At 43.9% G+C, this 17,419-nt stretch overlaps 1 protein-coding gene across 2 annotated transcripts in view; it reads right to left on the reverse strand.

Moving 5' to 3' along the window:
• Positions 1 to 3,088: 3,088 nt before the first annotated feature.
• LOC140251365 (synaptotagmin-like protein 2) overlaps positions 3,089 to 17,419 on the reverse strand; it is a 32,516-nt gene continuing 18,185 nt past the window's right edge. For both annotated transcript variants that reach the window (XM_072335023.1, XM_072335024.1), the window contains exons 7-17: positions 15,910 to 17,019; positions 14,501 to 14,599; positions 12,738 to 12,829; positions 12,181 to 12,282; positions 10,110 to 10,279; positions 9,146 to 9,248; positions 8,313 to 8,474; positions 7,436 to 7,514; positions 6,776 to 6,875; positions 6,232 to 6,437; positions 3,089 to 4,749 (exon numbers count right to left, since the gene is read on the reverse strand). In XM_072335023.1, coding sequence (XP_072191124.1) covers positions 4,604 to 4,749; positions 6,232 to 6,437; positions 6,776 to 6,875; positions 7,436 to 7,514; positions 8,313 to 8,474; positions 9,146 to 9,248; positions 10,110 to 10,279; positions 12,181 to 12,282; positions 12,738 to 12,829; positions 14,501 to 14,599; positions 15,910 to 17,019 — 2,369 coding nt within the window. In that variant the 3' untranslated portion in view covers positions 3,089 to 4,603. The remainder of the gene's footprint in view (positions 4,750 to 6,231; positions 6,438 to 6,775; positions 6,876 to 7,435; positions 7,515 to 8,312; positions 8,475 to 9,145; positions 9,249 to 10,109; positions 10,280 to 12,180; positions 12,283 to 12,737; positions 12,830 to 14,500; positions 14,600 to 15,909; positions 17,020 to 17,419) is intronic.

Genomic DNA, 17,419 nt, shown 5'->3' on the forward strand with positions numbered 1-17,419 from the left:
AGCACTCCAGCACCAACCTGGTGTGACCAGCAAACCTTGCAGGCTGGGCCTCTGCTCCCACCAGTGTTCTTCCGCTCTTCCTAGGACGCTGCTGCCCGCTGACAGCTTCACCTGGCTTCATTCACATTTTGCTATCTGACATGAGGAATTTCAACCCAAATGAATGGAAGATCAGTGTAAAACAAAAGGGAACTTGGTGTAGGGTTGCTGAGATCCTCTAGGCCTGAAGGAGGCATTTTCAGCTCTCCACCATGCCTGTGTCTCCCTCAGAGGAAAGTCATTAGCAGTGAGTTCTCCACAGCCCTCCTGGAGGCTAGAGCTCTGTTTTGTGCTGCTCTGAGCTGATCCAGCACCCTCCAAACACTGGCACATTCAGAAGGATGGGAGAAGCTGATAAACATTCCAAAAGTGGGAAGGGGCTCCTCTAAGCCACCCACTTTTGTTTCAACCTCATCACAAATGAGCTCCCTCCTGCTCACAGCAGACCAAGAGCTGGCTCTGCAAGGTCAGACCACACTCAGAGTGCCCTCGTGGCCCCAGGGACATCCGCCAGCCCCTCACCGATACCCTGTTCCTCACAGCAGAGCTGCAGCTACAAGATGCTTCTACACAGAGCACGCTCCCTAGGGAGAAGTGGCTGATCCTTCTGGCTGATCCCATGGGAAGGGATCTCTATTCTGGGAGCTTTCTGCGCATCAGTAATATCTTGTGCAGAGCAGTGCTGCTGAGTGAGCAGCTCCAGTAACACATACCTTACGGCATCTTTGCAATCCCAACGCCTTCTGACAGCCTCCACAGCAACACGGCAAGAGATTCTCCCAGGCACTGCTGGCACAACAACAGCAAACAACCTGACAGGTGGAAAACAGGCAGCTGAATTAAAACAATGTTCATCTATGGAAGCTATACAAAATGGCCAAATAATGCAAACTAACCATCCAGCTTCGTGCTGAATACACACACTCTCAGTTATCAGGAATGGAAGTGTGTTTCTCTATTCGGGTTTTCTAATTGATACATTTTTGGGTCAATTTAAGGAGCCTTCAAAAATACAGAGTATCTCCTTTCAATAGGTGTTACTGCACGGGCTTGTTCAGGCGGCATAATTTACTCCCTGAATCATCACAGTATTTCATTTCTTCTTCCCTGACTTGGTGAAGGATAAAGCTGAGCAAATATTAGTAATGGATAATTAACTCAACCACTTGTTTTCCATCTCCTCTAAGACACTCATCCGCTGGATGTTGTTCAAGTTCAGCAGTTATTTCTTTTCCTTCAGTTAGTTTCCAGATTATTTTTGATAGTTCCTGCTACTCATGATGTGAACAGTTCCGAACACATACAGGCCACAGATCTTACGTGCACGAGGAGGAAGAAATGCTTTCCAGAATCTTGCCTTTTCTTCCCTTCTTGCTTTAAGATCTCAAATAAAAAGTTATCTATATCAGGCATGCACTTAGAAGAAGCACATTTACTCTCGAATGCAGACCATTCATAGGAAGTAGCTGCACAGCTCAACTGCAGACACTGATATTTATATTTCAGGTAGATTGTGCCTGAAGGTGCCACCTTGCAACACATCAGCCTGCCCAGCCCCTGGGGTTACCTCTGTACCCAGCAAGGGATCAGTGGACTTGGCCCCATGAGCTGCATCAGCACAGATCCCTGCTGGGACACGCAGCACTGGTACTTGCCTGCTTATGGTCTTAGAAATGAGTTTTAAAACACATGTACTACATGCCTTGAGTCTTATACCGTCATATATCTTCTTACAAGACTTCGCTTAGCCCATTCTGCAATGAATTACTAAACACAGTCAGAAATACTTCAACTTTTATTATTTTTTTAACGATTACTGTTCAACTCACGTGATTAAAAGCCTACGGCCCTGAGTTTACATATGTAGCTGGCACAGACAACAAATGTCAGCATCATAAGCCACACACAAATGGGCATTAACCTTACACTCACAAGCCGATCCACTCCCCCTTGTGTCACTGGCAATAAAAGTACCTTAGTTTTGGTGTTGTATTTTTCCCTGATAAAGTGCTTTCTGTGTAGTAAGTGAAACAGATAAGACATGGCAAATTTTAGTGCCTTAGATATAGCTGTGTTGCAAATGCATATGTGGTTTGGCAGTGTAATCTTTTACTCTGATAAGCCATAAATGCCAAAGAAAGCTCCTTAAGTTAATCAGGGCTTAATTTAAATAAACGAGCTACTGAAAGATTAACAAAAATCCTCAAAGAAGTCTGACTACAGAAACAGCCTGCTCACAAAGTCCTGGGCCAAGTCCATAGCATCCACCACTCCAGCATGAAGCTGGGCCATTGACTTCTCCCCTTTATTAGCACCAGTGGTGAAAAAGACATTAATATTCTGAAAGACCAAACACTTCCAGCTCCAGTTGTGTAACAGCAGTGCTCATCCCAACTGTGTGTGCTCACACCGTACATGAGGAGGAGCAGGAGGGATGGCTCTGTGCTTGCAATGGAAAGCAGTCAGACAAGCCCTCCGGAGGAAGAGCTCGGCCTGTCTGGTCTGAAGGCCCCAGCAGCACCAACCACACCTGCAGGTACAGCAGAAATCCCGCTGGGAGGAACACTGTGGGATAAGGGAATGTTTGGTGTGAGAGCAGCAGTCCTGCAGGTAACTCAGTGCAACCAGCCAGCAACAAGCAGGCCTCTTTGTGGAAGTTATCTTATCCGTATGCATAAATATTCACATGTTCAGCATCTAGAGAGGAAAAGCTAATTACTGAAGACTCTTACCTTAGGTCCAGTATTGCTGTTTTATTCCATGGAGGTACTAAAGGAGCAAACCTTGGTGAACAAGCGATGCCAGGCTGGAACGCATATAAAGTCTCTTTGGGTTGACATGCTATATAGATCAAGCCCCTCATTAGGTTGGTCATTCATCAATTATGCTGCCCTGTGGGCTTTTTCTTAGTGCTTTCAGTACCATAACTGGTACATTTTCAAGTATTATCTTTCTCCAATTGCAAAAGCATAACCTTTGTTGTTTGACATGAAAGTTGCTGGTTATCTCCCAGATGTCCCCATTTCATGAAAAAAACCCTTGTTATTTTAACCATTAAAGTTTACTTTCCTTCACTTAGGACCGTTTTTGCTAAGCTGAATATTAGTGCTGCTTGAGTTAAAAAATAAAATCAACACATTAAAGAATATCAAAGTATTCACAGAACTAAAAGTACTATATATATATATATATTTCTCCACAACATTTCACTGACCCTTGGGCAAGAAAGGTTCATTCTGACATGATAAAATGTAACACCTCTTTTGCTCGCAATGGTCATTACTCAGACCACGCTAAAGACAGGCACAAAGAGACCAGCTGATGACTAAAGGAAAACATTCTATTTAATCACAACATGTACATCCGAAGTACAAATTACAGAGCTGCATTGCAAAATGCATTCATAACATCACTCTATCACTGTTAACGTGCCAGACACAAAGCTCCTGCAATTACTGGCAAGAAGGTTGCTCCAGCTCCTGACAACCATCTGACAGGCATCAGGTGAGAGGCAGACAAGAAGGGGAGCAGAACACATGGAGGCAGGAGGTCGCCCCAGGGCTCAGCTCTGCAGCTTCCCTTGGCATTCATTCACTCCCTGCTTACCTCTCCCAGGATCTCCTGCGTTCCATTGCAGTTCTAACCACTTTTCCTGACCCATTATGTCAGGCTAGCACGAGACTGTTCCCTACATCATTATTTCATATTGAAATGTTTTGCACACAAGGCATTTCAAAGATGCTATCAGATCCATTAGCAATGTAATGCTATTTTACACTTAGGCAAGCGCTTCAATTTATATTGCACTGAAACCATGTTTTAATAGAGTAACTTGCCTGAGGTCACTGAAGAAGCCTGTGGGAAAGCTACGAAAGCAGCTCCTGATTGCAAAGCCCTACTAGCCGCAGGACCATCTCTTTTCTCTTCCGTATTAAAGCAGAAAGGATTTAATGTGTCGAATTCCTGCTTGTTATCCTCCTCAAATTGCTTCATTTTCTGCTTCAAATAGTCCTCTCTTTCTTTAGATTTACCCTGGATCTCAGTTTCTTTCATGGTACACATGTGTTGCCACCAGCGACAAATGCCAGGCTCTCACTCTCAGACTGTGCTGGCTGGCGACTTGGAGCAATTCTACATATAGTACAAAGTGCACCACTTGCAGGTAAATATGAGTAACACCATAGTGAAGCTTCAGTACAACTACATCTCTGCAAGGATTAAAAGAAAACCAACCAAAAACAGTACAAGAAAGAGTAAAAAAATAAATAAATATCTGGATCTCCTCTTTCCTGCTGACGTTGCCAGCGCTTAATGGATTCAAATACACTCATTAAATAAAAAGGTAACATTTCTTCTTGTTCAAAATCAAGTATAGCATTAGTTTGGCACATTCCAGGTCCTCTGTCAGGGAACAAATCGTTAACATTTAACATCTCCAAAGTGCTGCCCATTAATTGCCTTACTAACCTTACGCTTGCCAGCCCTGTGGTCTCTATCACCTCGGGGCAGGAAGTTTCCTACCTCTAACAAACCCGTTCAGCCTTGCTCTAGAACACATAGTAGGTTATTTCATTTTTTTCCTCCCTGCCAACGAGCGTAGTGGCAGCAACCCCTCAATCCATTCATTGGTAGCAGACATCATCTCCTGCCAAAAGGCCACCTCTTCTTGTGTTGAGTCCATCCAGTCCACGGGGATGCCGTAGCTCGAACCTGAAGAAAAATGAGGAGATAGTAATGTTGGGAGCTGCATAAAGAACTTCACTCCGTACAAAATAGTACTCGCTGAGATATAACTGCTGCAGGTAGGGTCTTTACCTAAAAGGTGCTGAGTTCTGGTCAGGAAGTTGCACTGTAATCACCTCCTGTTCTTCTGCTAATGATCTCCATCTTACACAAGAATTCAGTGTAAAAGCCACAAAACACAAGAATCTTAAAAATAACCCAGCAAGGAAAGCAATGTTGAGCTCAAGTCCAGTACAGCTTTTTGTGATGTGGTGAAGAAGGCCTACAAAGTTTTGCACTCCCCCTGATTTGTAGTGAATAGGGATGGGTATTTGTTAAAATTCTTTTGCTCTACACTTCATTTGTATAGGAAACAAACATATGAGGGTGTAAAAGTGTGTATGTTAATTCCAAACTGATTTTCCAACTGAATTTTCATGTGTCAACTACTTGTCAATTAGGTAACAGTCTGAATTTGGATCACGGCTCACCCTGGGTTTGATATTTTGATGTGAACTTCCCCCTGGATAGTTCACAACTCTCTTGGTGACGTGTGAGAGACTGAAAGCAGAGATCACAGTCAGATCCAACAAATAGAGTACCTGCAAGGCAGAGCTCCAAGCTACAATAAGGCAATTCCTGATACCCTCAAGGAACAGCCACCCTTTATTGCATCCCTTACTCTGAAATCTTCTGCTTGTCTTTCATCTTTCAGAGACCCCTATTGCTTAACAATAAGTATAGCTAGCTTTCAAATCCTTACATCTCCCACCTACCAACTACAAAGATGAACACTGTCTGCCAAAGGCAGGCATGGGATACACTGCAAGTAAGGATAGGATGCTTAGCAAATGGCACCTCTGCTGTGCTCTTTGAGCACTTCATAATCTAAATTGATAAAAGTAATTAAAAAAAATAATAATAACACCTTAATCTACACCTAAACAACTCAGTTTCCAAACTGTTGATGTAGTCTCAGTAATGACTGAGATAACAACTACTGCATCAAGCTCTGTTTTCCAAATATTAGTTATTCCTGTTACTGAAGTATTTCAGTGAAGGAGATGAGGACAGAGTCACCAGGTGGTGCTGTCCCACATGGCATTCAAGTTCTTTGTCCTCAGCTCTGAGCACTTTGCCCTGGCAGGAACAGCAATATAATGTTGAGTTGCACTGCTGCCTGTTTTCTTGCAATACAGCAGGAAAATTCTCTGCTGGACCCACACTGATTCTTGAATTCTGCCAGACCTGTGAGTTGATATGGCAGAAAATGGGGGAATAGAGGGTTACTATCACAGTACCGGGGCCCCTTCCATCTCAGACACAGTGCAAGTACGAAGCCCCTTAACAGCTAGACGCTCTCCATATCTGGTTTCTTCCTAACAGCAAAATGCTCATCAACTTTCAATCATACCACTTGGCTCAGCAACAGTACAACAGTATTCGCTTAATGTAAAGGAAACCACTTACCTGTCCCAAGGCCCAGCCTGATTCCTCCAAGGAAATGGTTGGTTAGTTTTTCATGATCCCACACAGTCAGTTCAACACAAGCATCCTTCAGGTCCTCTGTATGAAAGCCGTCATACACAATAGTGTGATTGAAAACGGGGTTTGTGTCTCTTTTTACGACTCGGGTCTTTTGGTAGCTCTTCTTACTCGTGTCCGGAAGCACGTAGCTTTGAGGGGAAAAAAAACACAGCAAGGAGTGTAAATTTCACATGGGGTTTCCTTAGCTTCTACAAACCTTCCAGGCCTAAACAAGCCTCAGATCTGAAGTAAGGAGGAATTGATTCTCAGCAGAAGAAATCTCAGTAAATTCAATGGGGAAGGATTATAATCCTTGAATTAAACTTTTTTTTTTTCCCCCAAGAAAATCAGTTTTGTAAGCAAAGATTTTTAGAAAGGAAAAGGGCGCTTAACAGATCCTGCTTTAGGAAAAGGGTTTACACTAACAAAATGGGTTCTAATTCCATCCTTTGGATGCCCAAGAGGATATTTCAAAATGGGCACTTACCATTTCACAAAGGAGTCAACTCCAGAAGGACGCAACTGCAGAAGGTCCTTGACATCTTTGACCCAAATGTGAACTTCACCAGAGGGAGGATTCTTAGGACCTGCCATTTAGTACAACAGAAAGCTCTCATGATGGCCCCAGCAATAGCTAGCAAGACAATGAGCTTCCTCTCCAGGGACCCAAAGGAGCAGTGATACAACCTCTCTGCATACCACCCATCTGGAGCTGTGCTCTCTGTTGGGTGCCACAGTACCACGATCACAGTTGCAGGCTCCTGACAACCTGCCAGTGATGCACTGATGCAGGAAAGGAGAAGGAACTACTGGAGAAACCCAACCTTCTGCCTGTCCCACAGGTAAGAGGAGCTGTGTGTTGCTGCTACAGCATCACAATACCCCATAGTGCCTGTGGTGCCCATAACAGCTGGCGAGTTTAAGCTTGTTGAGCCCTTCCTCTCTGAACAGTTTCCCAGTAAATCCAATATGTGAAAAACAGATGTAATCTGCAGATGGTGCAGTCAAGCACTGTGCTTGTCCCTTTGTGCTGATCTCTATGATCTTGCTCTAATGAGATTACTCTTTAACCGGCCCACAAAACAATGAAGCATTACAAGCTGCACAACAACGGGCAATACTTCTTAATTTATGAAATACATTTTACCTAGGCTTCCTGGAGGGACATATTTAATAGACAAATTCATCACTCCTCGATGATCCACACCGTTAACAGCAGAAAGACTCTGAAATAAAAAGAGTTATGACTGAGTAAACGAGGGCTCGTGTTAACGTAGCATGGCAAACAGCTTTTGATTCAAATACAGGGGGACAAATAGACAAACTCTGCTTCTATATAGCTGGGACTGTCTAAGCTCAGGGCTACCTCATGACTTTGTTCTCAAACTCAGTCCCTTGGAACATAATCCTTCACGATTCAGAGCCCTTCCAGAAATGTCCGGTTGGACAAAATCACCATTTTTTTTTCTGAAAGCCTTTATTTTATGAAAGGGATCTCAGCTCAGACCTCTGAACATGGGAGCAGGCAGGAAGCTGCACCGGTTTTACTGAAAGTGGCACCTGAGTATTTACCTGCCTTTTATATGAGAAGAGAGAGAGAGGCAGTCATGGCAGTCATGGCAGAGCTTCTGCTGATTAGAGTCAGATCACATTCATGAAAGTGTCACCAAACAAGACCCAAGAAGGCCTGTGTTCAGAGCACCAAATACTGTGCTAACAAGTCTGGAGCTTGTGGGTGTTTCCAGTGCATCCCTAGGCACAGTCTGGGCTTCTACAAACCAGCCAAAGATCTCTGAGGAGTCTCCCCTTCCCTCTGGCTAGGGCACACAAGTCCAGGCTCCAGCTGCAGGAACCACTGGCTTACAGCCAAATGCCCACTTACGCCAAAGAAGTGGCAGATGGGGCTCAGCAGGAAAAGCCTTGAGTTAACAGGGCATGGCTCAAGCAGCCAGCAAGGACTTGTGCCACTCCTAAAGGCTTTGGGATTGGGCTGGGAAACAGAACTGCAGCTGAGATGCACTTACCCGGGGCTTCAGTGGATACCAGTTGAGTTTTCGGTTGCTCCAGTCCCAGCTGGCTAAGTCTAATTCGATCTCTCCCAAGAAACTATTACGTCCCAGTGGGTCGTTGTGCCAAACAGAGAGATTTAATTTTTGGATCAGCAATACCATTTTCTCTATTTTATACTAGAGGAAGAAAGAGAAATCAGGTTGCTCACTTTTTGTTTTCTCTCCAATTTTTCTCACAACTGGAGATATACTACTCAAACACATGAATTAGCTCCAAGACACTTAAACCCCCTCCACACATACTCTCAAGAACTGGCCCCATTCTGAACATCTCTTTTTGTGCTCCAGCCTGACAGCCACGGTGAGCCTGACAACACTTTTCTGCTGAGTACAGGGAAATTCAGCGCTCCATTCTTCATCAAGAAACAACAATATCTTTTTCAAGAATTATTAGCACAGGCTCGGGCATTGTTAAATAATCCTCCATGCTTTGACAAGCAAGATCACAGGATAAGGACCTTTCTTAATAGTGCCATGTCTCGTAACTACAAGCCAGGGAAGGGAAGAATACTTCCTTGTTCTGACTTGAAGGCAGCATAGAGTCACAGGTCTCTTCTTCCAAAGGACACTGGAAGACCACTGGGACTGGTTTGTCACAGAAATCTTGGGTGCCACCCAAGTGAGTACAGAAAAACCTCCAACATCTTCGCCCTCATGAAACCAGGGTAAGAGTAGCACAGCAGGAGACAGGCGAAGGAGCCCAGTCAAGCAGACAGGCTCCTTCCTGACCTGACCAGGGATACGTGCCTGCTACAACACAGGTTTCCAGAGCATGTATGTATTCTCACCCGTAACACTTCATTGTAAACAGGATTCACTGTCCTTTTCTTCACTGAGGTTTTCCTCTTACCCATCCTAGCTTTGTCTGGGAGCAGATAAGTTTTAACATACCTGGAAAATGAAAACAACAGCAGAATACTGTTCAGTATTGCCATGATCTAATAAGCAAGCAAGACTTCTGGACAGTGACATGGAATTTATGGAAGCAAGTTGACTCTTTAAGGGCAGAACTAATTGAGAAACCTGCTGGGATATTAACTTGTCTTGCATGTGAAGTTATAAATCTCACAAGGGATGGGTGGATGCCGCACATTCAGAACAGAACAAGCAGTTCTCTAAGCAGTGCAGAAAGCCAACAAGGACATATATCCATTTTCTGAACTGCCCATAACTATAGCAAATCCGTGCATTCAGAATCTGGGTGAAATTAAAGAGAAGAGGTGGAATGTCTCAAGAAGCCCAATTATAAATTTCTCTTTTTCAAAGTTCAGATTCAAGGTTATTTTTACCATCTTTGAAAATGGGGATCACAAGCCTCTGTACAGTTACCATTGTGTCTCATAATGGCGCTTCCTTTCAGACTTCTTTTCCATATAAACGTGTGTCTACATCACCAGAGTTAGTACTGAAACGTATTTACCACAGGGAGACCAAGTTTCAAACGGTTACATAGAGAATATATTTCAGTGATAAAGGGAAACGTTCCTGTAGTGATCAAGGTTTTCTTGATCTTATTCAGATATATGTCTGCGGTAACATATTTACTGATGTCAGTGGCTCTAGAACCATCAAGAAGGTTAGTGGTTACTGCTAGGGAAGACCCAGCAGTAAACATGCACCAGAAGTATAGAGGTAGGAAGAAACAATGGCATTTTACAAGAAAATACATAAGAAAAAAAAAAAGAAAGCTCTTCAGAACACAAAATTCAGCAGCAGACAAGTCATGAGGAACCAAAGCAAAGCATCACTCACGGGTCAGTTCTGTCTTTCTTCTCATCCACAACAGCCAGGTCCTTGCACTGGGACACATGAACCTGGAACTCACGGTTCTTCTCATCATAGTCTAGTGCAAATTCCACAGTACCCTGGGCGTCCACACTCCCAAAATCGCCGCTGTACACACTGAGCACACTGCCACTCACCTGCCAGGTGGAAGAAAAAGGTCAGCACCACTGAAACAGGCACTCTTCTGATCTGTTTTCTGGACAAAGTTGTGCATTCTGGGAGAAACAATCAGCTCTCTCTGTCCTTAAGTAGCACTGCGTCCTTGATACAGAAATGGTGAACACCTGCAGCTGTACTTGCACAAGCAAAGGTTTGAGGACCTGAATAAAGGTGCCACAAGGAAGTGATATCCCATAACAGGACTAAGAAGCACCGATTTCCTGAGTGCCCAATGATTTATATCTCTAAATCCCAAAGCTTTGAAAAACAGTTAAATAATACAGTAAGAGCACACAATTGTTATTCCTTTCCCAGTGCTATCTGTACTAAGGGCTGTTATTCTGAACCAGTCCCATCAGCAAGAAATATATTGAGAGAACTGTAACTATCTTCACATACACTTATTATTTATGCTGGAGATAGTCACCCTATTGCCATTCAGTTTTATAAACAGGCTACTAAGAACTATACCAGACTAGAAATAGAGAAAAAAAAAATGACTGCTACTGCCTTGTTGCTTGCTCACGAAGTGCAGACTGCTGTACAGAACAGAAACAGATATAAGCTGGCCTGACGAGCCACTGTCCCACCAGAGACAGCTTATGGGAATACAGCTGTCACAAATGCAGAGGAAAATGAGTTTCCTTCACGTATAAACCAGGAACCAGGCACTCAAGAGCCACTTGCTTTCCCAGAACAAACTGGATTTGCCCAAAGGCCTTGAGCTTCTCTTTCCAAGGCTTTACATTTTTCTCTAATAGAAAGTCAAGAAAAGGAAATAAAATACAACTCCACAAAGATGAGAGCTTTCTATTGCACCAATCACTTACGATTATTGCTGGGATGCTATAAAAGCTAATGCAGTTTACAAAGCAAATGATTAACCTTCTTGGGGCTCTTCTGTGGTACAGTCATGAATATTCATCAAAAAACTTTCCAGTAATTAATTCAGTTCTTCTCTGTGTGTCCCCCCCCACTCTTTTTCTTTCTAAATTAAATTCTATGGTAACCTATAAGAACCTTCTAAATACCTTCTCTCAGTCCGAGAAGATCCATTTCTCATCCCATCAAGACATTCAACCCAACAGAGAATCCTAAATGAGATTCTCAAACACATTTATGTCACTTGGACAAAAAAGGCTCATTTATAGCTCCCACATTCTACAGACTAGAAAGACCAGAGTAACCCCAAGCTAAAGCTTTCAAAATAACATATTTACCCACATTCCTGACCTCTCCCTACAAGTTCTTCTTCGCATATATTCTTTAAATCTCCCATATACACTTTGGAGCTACCTATAATAATAATACAGTAAATTAAAGCACTTTTAAACAGCCCCCCCACAAAACACTGTTTCTGAGGAATCCTTTTAAACTGCCTAATGAAATGCACTCAGCTTTCATCAGATTTCCTTACAATCTGACCTTCTAAATCATCCTGTTGCTATCCAATTTTGAACTCCCTTTAATGTGTTGATAAAGTGAAGGAGAAGCTTGCAGAAGGCACCAGTCTGCATCCCCAACCCTCTCAGAGCTGGACCACAAGTCACTCAACAGCTGTGTGTAATTTCCCCACCTAGCGAAAGGCCACTCCTCTCTTCCAGGCTGCAGCACACTTTGCTCTACACTCCGGAGCAGAGGCTGCCTCTTACTCTGAATTTGTCTAACAAGGGCCTAACAAGGGTTTCTAATTCGAGATAGTACCTGAAGACACTTTTTTAATGCAGGTAATTAGCCATCACTGTCCTTTTAAATCAAGTACCACGCAGAAAGCAACGTGATACTCCAGAGGCCACGTCATCCGCATCAGCCTAAATGCAGCGTCACTGCATCCAACAGAGATATCCTTTCTAGCGAAACATACGCATTAAATACCTACCGAGGAGACAGATGCCATGTCGGAGGAGTGGCTGCCAATGCTAGGAGTCTTTTTGTGCTTGCTAAACTGGAAGCTGATTTCCGAAGCCGTGTCTGATTCTGTCTGCTCAGAAAATAACAAGCATCTTTATGCTCTGCTGTATAAGCACTTCCCAACACTACAGAGGAAAACCAATAGCTCAGCAGAGACACACTAAGCAGTAAGCAGGTTAGAAGAGTGGAGGGGAGCGCAGGGGATCTCCCCAGAGGCACTGCCTCTGCCTGGAAGCAAACGTCATCACTGCCTCCAAACCAGCCGGACTCTTGGGAAGGGCACGTAACATTGTGACTTGAGGCAGAGGGAAACACTAAAACTCCAACAGGACCAAAAGGTTGGTGTGGATTACTAGGGGCTTTTTTCTTACGGCTTTTATAATTTGTATCATTTTTTTATGACATAACCAAAGCATTCTCCAGGATGGGTACTGCCAGTGTCCCAGAAAGAGATTCTCATGGACCCGACTGCTGTTTAAGGTATGCTGGGAAAACTATTTCAGCCATTTCTGCTATCTATCCTACCTCAGACAACAGGAGAGGAGAGGATCTGCTCAGTTCTTTGACTCTTTCAGGTTCCAGAAATTGATGGGGTATCACAAGAGGTTTACTGTATGCTGTAACAGAAAAGAGACATCAAGGTAAATTGTCAGAGTCAGGAAAACACAAGAAAGTCGCTTGTTTGTTTGTTTCAAGGCACAAAGAGGGAGCAAAAGCTTGTGGGAGGCACTTGACCCAGCTCTGTCACCAGTCATTGAAGGCAAGCTCTCCCCAGGACACAGTCTGCTCGCTAGCTAATGTTACAAAGCCACTCTCAATGTGTTTTCATTCCTGTGTAGGAGTGTTCAAACTCCCTCTAGTGGCTAATTTAATTTATCCACTGCCCGAAGCACACGTAACTTTGCTCTGCATTCTCTAGCTGTGTAGATTTAATTTAGAATAAAAGCATGCAGATTTGTCCCCCATCAAAGAAACCAAACATGCTCATGTTTCCATCTCATGGCATGTGTAAACAACATTTTCCTGTACAAAAGAGCTGTAAAATACTTAGACCTATAATTTCACTGTTGCAACCACCTCTCAAACTTACTGCTAAATGGGCTAAGAGGTGGAAATAGCTTGTTATATAAAAGAAAAAAGAAAGCTTTAAAACCCTATCAACTTCCATAACACCTTAAAAAGATGGCTACTGAACTGCTTAAATGTTTAAATAAAACTTACATGCTCTATATTTATCTTTTCTCAGTAACTTCCTTGATGATTAATCTCATTCCAAAACAACTGGCTTGTTTTCAGATGACATACGCACGTATACACCACTGCTGTGCATTATCCATGATGATACCATATGCACCATATGACAGGGCATCCATTTGGCACAAGGCTTCAGGATGGCATGGTTCAGTTGCACACAGATAGGTCAGTGCAGCATGCCCATTCATACAGCTTCTGACAGCCCAAAAGGGACTTTCCTCCATCCCATAACCAGGGATCACGTTGACTTAAACTGGCCTTACTGTTTCCTCTAAGCTGCTTTACCCTGCCCTGGACACTGCCTCCACAACCTGACCAACTCAGTCCCCTTTGCTTTTAGACAGCTGTCTTCTTGAGCTTGCCAGTTTTCATCCTTTGGGAACATGTACTGGTTTTCCTGGCCACAGAGGCTGCTGCTGCCTTCCTTCAGACCCTCTCCCTTGGCTGCTGTTTCCTTGGGCTACTTGGTGGTGCAGACAGGTTTCTTGGCCATGGGCTTCTTCAGCTTTTGCTGCCACTTTCTTGCTTGCCTTCTCCTTAGTTTCTCTTGGTTTCCCCAAGAGGAACTGCCAGCATGAAGTGTGTCCCAGCTGGTGCCTGAGGAGATCAGACTAGCAACCTGGGGCTGCTGTGGGAGAGGCCCAAATATAGGCCCAAGCAAGTGTGTGACAGCAGCCTGTGGCACAGCTCGCATGCTGGATGCAAGGTCTGCCACATCTGATTGATCCACTGAGCAGGCTGCCATATAGGTCCCATGGTACTCAGTGGTGGAAGAGGAGAGAGATTCTTGCCAACCGTTTGAAGCCCGTTTGCATTTTGCTGTGCACTCTGAGTGACATGTCATCAATCTAGCTGTAATTTCCTGGCCTTGAATTTAATTTCAGGCACTATAAGCTCATTAATTTGATGATGAAACAATATGTCATTTTCCTTGCTTAGTACTAGCACAGAAGCACCAGGGATGCAGAATTCATATATAATATATTGCCTTCAAGAAACTTAAACTAAAATGCAGAAAGAAAAGCATTACTCACTCTCTGTGGTTGTGTAAATGTTCACCATGCTCTTTGCAAGATTAATGCTATTTGCTTGGGCCAAGGCCTGAGCAGCAGGAGAATGATCTCCGTCTTCCTCTGGAATATATGAAAAGTCGACATGGTAAGTAAACAAATATAAATGGGCAGGATGTCAGCAAGCATGAATGTCTCTCTCCCAGTTAGTCCTTCTGCTTAGAGCACACTGCAGTTGTACAGCTACACAAAGTTACTTTCAAATCATCGGCTGCAACATCTCCCCCCGAGAAAAACTCTTAGCACTACGATGAGAAATGCAAACACTGGAGTAACCTGGTCCTCAAAGGAGATCGACACTTACAAAGAACGTCCAGCGGAATGTGGCCATCTGCTAATATAAATCTGTAATGATTGTAATAATAATGAAAAAAAGCACCCTGAGCAATACAAGAATGACTGGTATATAGAAGAAATGCTCGTGTTTACCTGAAATGCAACTCAGGATTTTAATGGAAACGTTATAAAAGGTAGGAAATAAGCCAAGAAATGACACAGTCCAAATGAAATCATCCAAGTTCACAGAAAATTCTCTCAAATGGGTCTCAATCAAGGCACAAGAGGACCAAAGATGCAGAAAAGGAGACAGGAACTCCCTCTTCCTAGGTCTTTGCTTGGCAGGGAAAGGAGCTGTGGGCAATCAGAGCTCTCATTCAAAACAAACTGCAATTAACGTGAACTTTTGCCCATATTATCAGTCCTTACAAGAGCCTGTCAAATCCAGAGGAAGCAGCTCATAAAGTGGTAGTGCTACTGACTCCACTGTGATGGAAAATGTGGTATCAGAACCCACAGAGTTCAAGCTCCTTGTCCCATCCATTCTGTTTGCAGCTTACTGGTGGACTCCCAAAAGGCCCAAACTGTCATTCAAATACTGACTGCCAGTAGCCATATTGAAGCAGGGCAAAGGTCAATGTATTTATATTAAACACTTTGCTTCGTGTTTTATTTCTGCTCTTTCCATCTGACTTATCTTTACCAGCACAAGGAATTCTGGCAGATCTGTATTTGAAAAAAGTACAGTGCTCTCAGTTAGTAAAGTAGGTTCCTGCAACCTGCTGTAGTCAGGGCTAAAGAAATGGAGATCTGTCCCTAGCTGAGGTGCATCAAGGCAAAGTATGAGAACAGTCAGTGGTGAGAAAGGCAAAGGGACATCACATTGCCCCATTTTACATCTCACCGTACTACACAGGCTGCTGTTTCCATAGCTGTTTGTTAAACACATTCCATATATGCTAACCCTGCACCAATTTTTATACAGTATAGATGTAGGAACAAAGAAAACATGCAAAATTGGAAGTATTAGGGAAGAAAACAGGCTGAGATGTGACACTTGATGGGGTTTCCTAGGGTACAGTTACAGCCCTCAGTACCTGAATGAACAGACAAGTCCATCTTCTGAACAGCTTCTCTCCCTCCGGCCAGCTCACTGGCTGCTGGCTGTTCTGAAGACAGGCATGTTTTTTCCTCAGGCAGCTCTCCGTTTATTTCCATGTTGTCGTGAGTGCCCACATCAGATCTTTGTGCTTTCTCATCATCTTTATCACCACCCGCAAGCGCAGGCTCAGTCACTGTCTGCACCCCGCTTGCCAAAGAACTCACTGCGCGCTTGCGCTCCTCTGCCATGATAAACTTCTCTGTAGGCGTCTCTGGCTCAAACATGCTGCCAGATACTTCCTTGGTAGGAGACTCAATTTTGATGGAAGGCACTCGCACAGGCAATCTGGATTTCTTGGAGCTGCGCTGTGCAGCCTTCTCTTCCTCTGGCACCGATGGCTTCCCATTGCTTTTGCCCAGTGAATTATTTCTTGTAACTAGGTTTCCTTTGCTCTTGGCGTATGTAGACCTTGGAGCAATGGAAATGGATCCTTTCCTCACAGGAGCTACATAGCTTGGTTCTTCCTCACTGGAAGATAAAGCTATTGTCCTTTTGTAAGGGGTTCTTGTTTTGGAGAAGGCCCCAGGTTTTTCTTCACCGTTCTGGCCATGGCCTGACTGCACAGAGAGCGAGCGGCACAGCTTGAACTGCGGGCCATCTGTCTCCAGCGAGCCTGGGGACTCGGGCATGCTTCCCATCACCACAGAGTCTGCTCCCTTCTCCCAGAAGTTCTTCAAATTCTTGAAGTGCTCACGATCGAGGCCAATGTCCTCCTCTTTATTACTCATTGATGAGATTGTGTAGTTCACGCCTGGCTTCACTGCCTGGCTGCTTTCCCCCTCTGTAGTCAGCAATCTGGGGCTTGACGGTAGTTCTCTCTTTTCAAGGTAGTTCTCGGCTGGCCCCAGGTGATTCACAAACTGCTCCGATCTGGAGAGACTTCTGCTTGGTTTCCTCTTAACAGGTATCTTGCTGGGAGTATAAGCTTCTTCGGGTGCACTTTTTGGTCCTGCTATGGTGCCAGTGGCTCCAGCAGCAGCTTCTTCAGCTGCACAGCTGGGCTGTGGCACAGCATCGTCTGAAAGCTTGTCATGCGGTCCATTACCTACAGCAAGAACAAATGCTCACCACCCATCCCACCACACCATATCCTAACTCCCTGGAAGGTCTGAGCTGCAGGTCCTCAAAGGGAAGCCAGGAGGTCTTTCTAGAAACCACCAATATGTTCCTAATTCTTCCCTACTTTGAGAGTCCAGCAAGTTCCCTTTCATCTGAATAAAAAGCCTGAAAAACTCAGCCCTTCTTTCTACACCAATAGAGGGACAAATTCCACTGAGCTTTAAATTGTTGCTGTGAGCTTGACAGATTTCATACTATCTATTTGCTACATAAAAAAATACACTACATTTCCAAGCAGGAGATTAAAGAAACTTGGAACTGTGCATTAAGGAATTATTATCCAAGTACTCAGTTAACCATACTGAGAGCCAAAAGGAGTTTTATTC

This window comes from Excalfactoria chinensis, chromosome 4, assembly GCF_039878825.1.
Source record: "Excalfactoria chinensis isolate bCotChi1 chromosome 4, bCotChi1.hap2, whole genome shotgun sequence".
In the NCBI taxonomy this organism is placed as follows: domain Eukaryota; kingdom Metazoa; phylum Chordata; class Aves; order Galliformes; family Phasianidae; genus Excalfactoria; species Excalfactoria chinensis.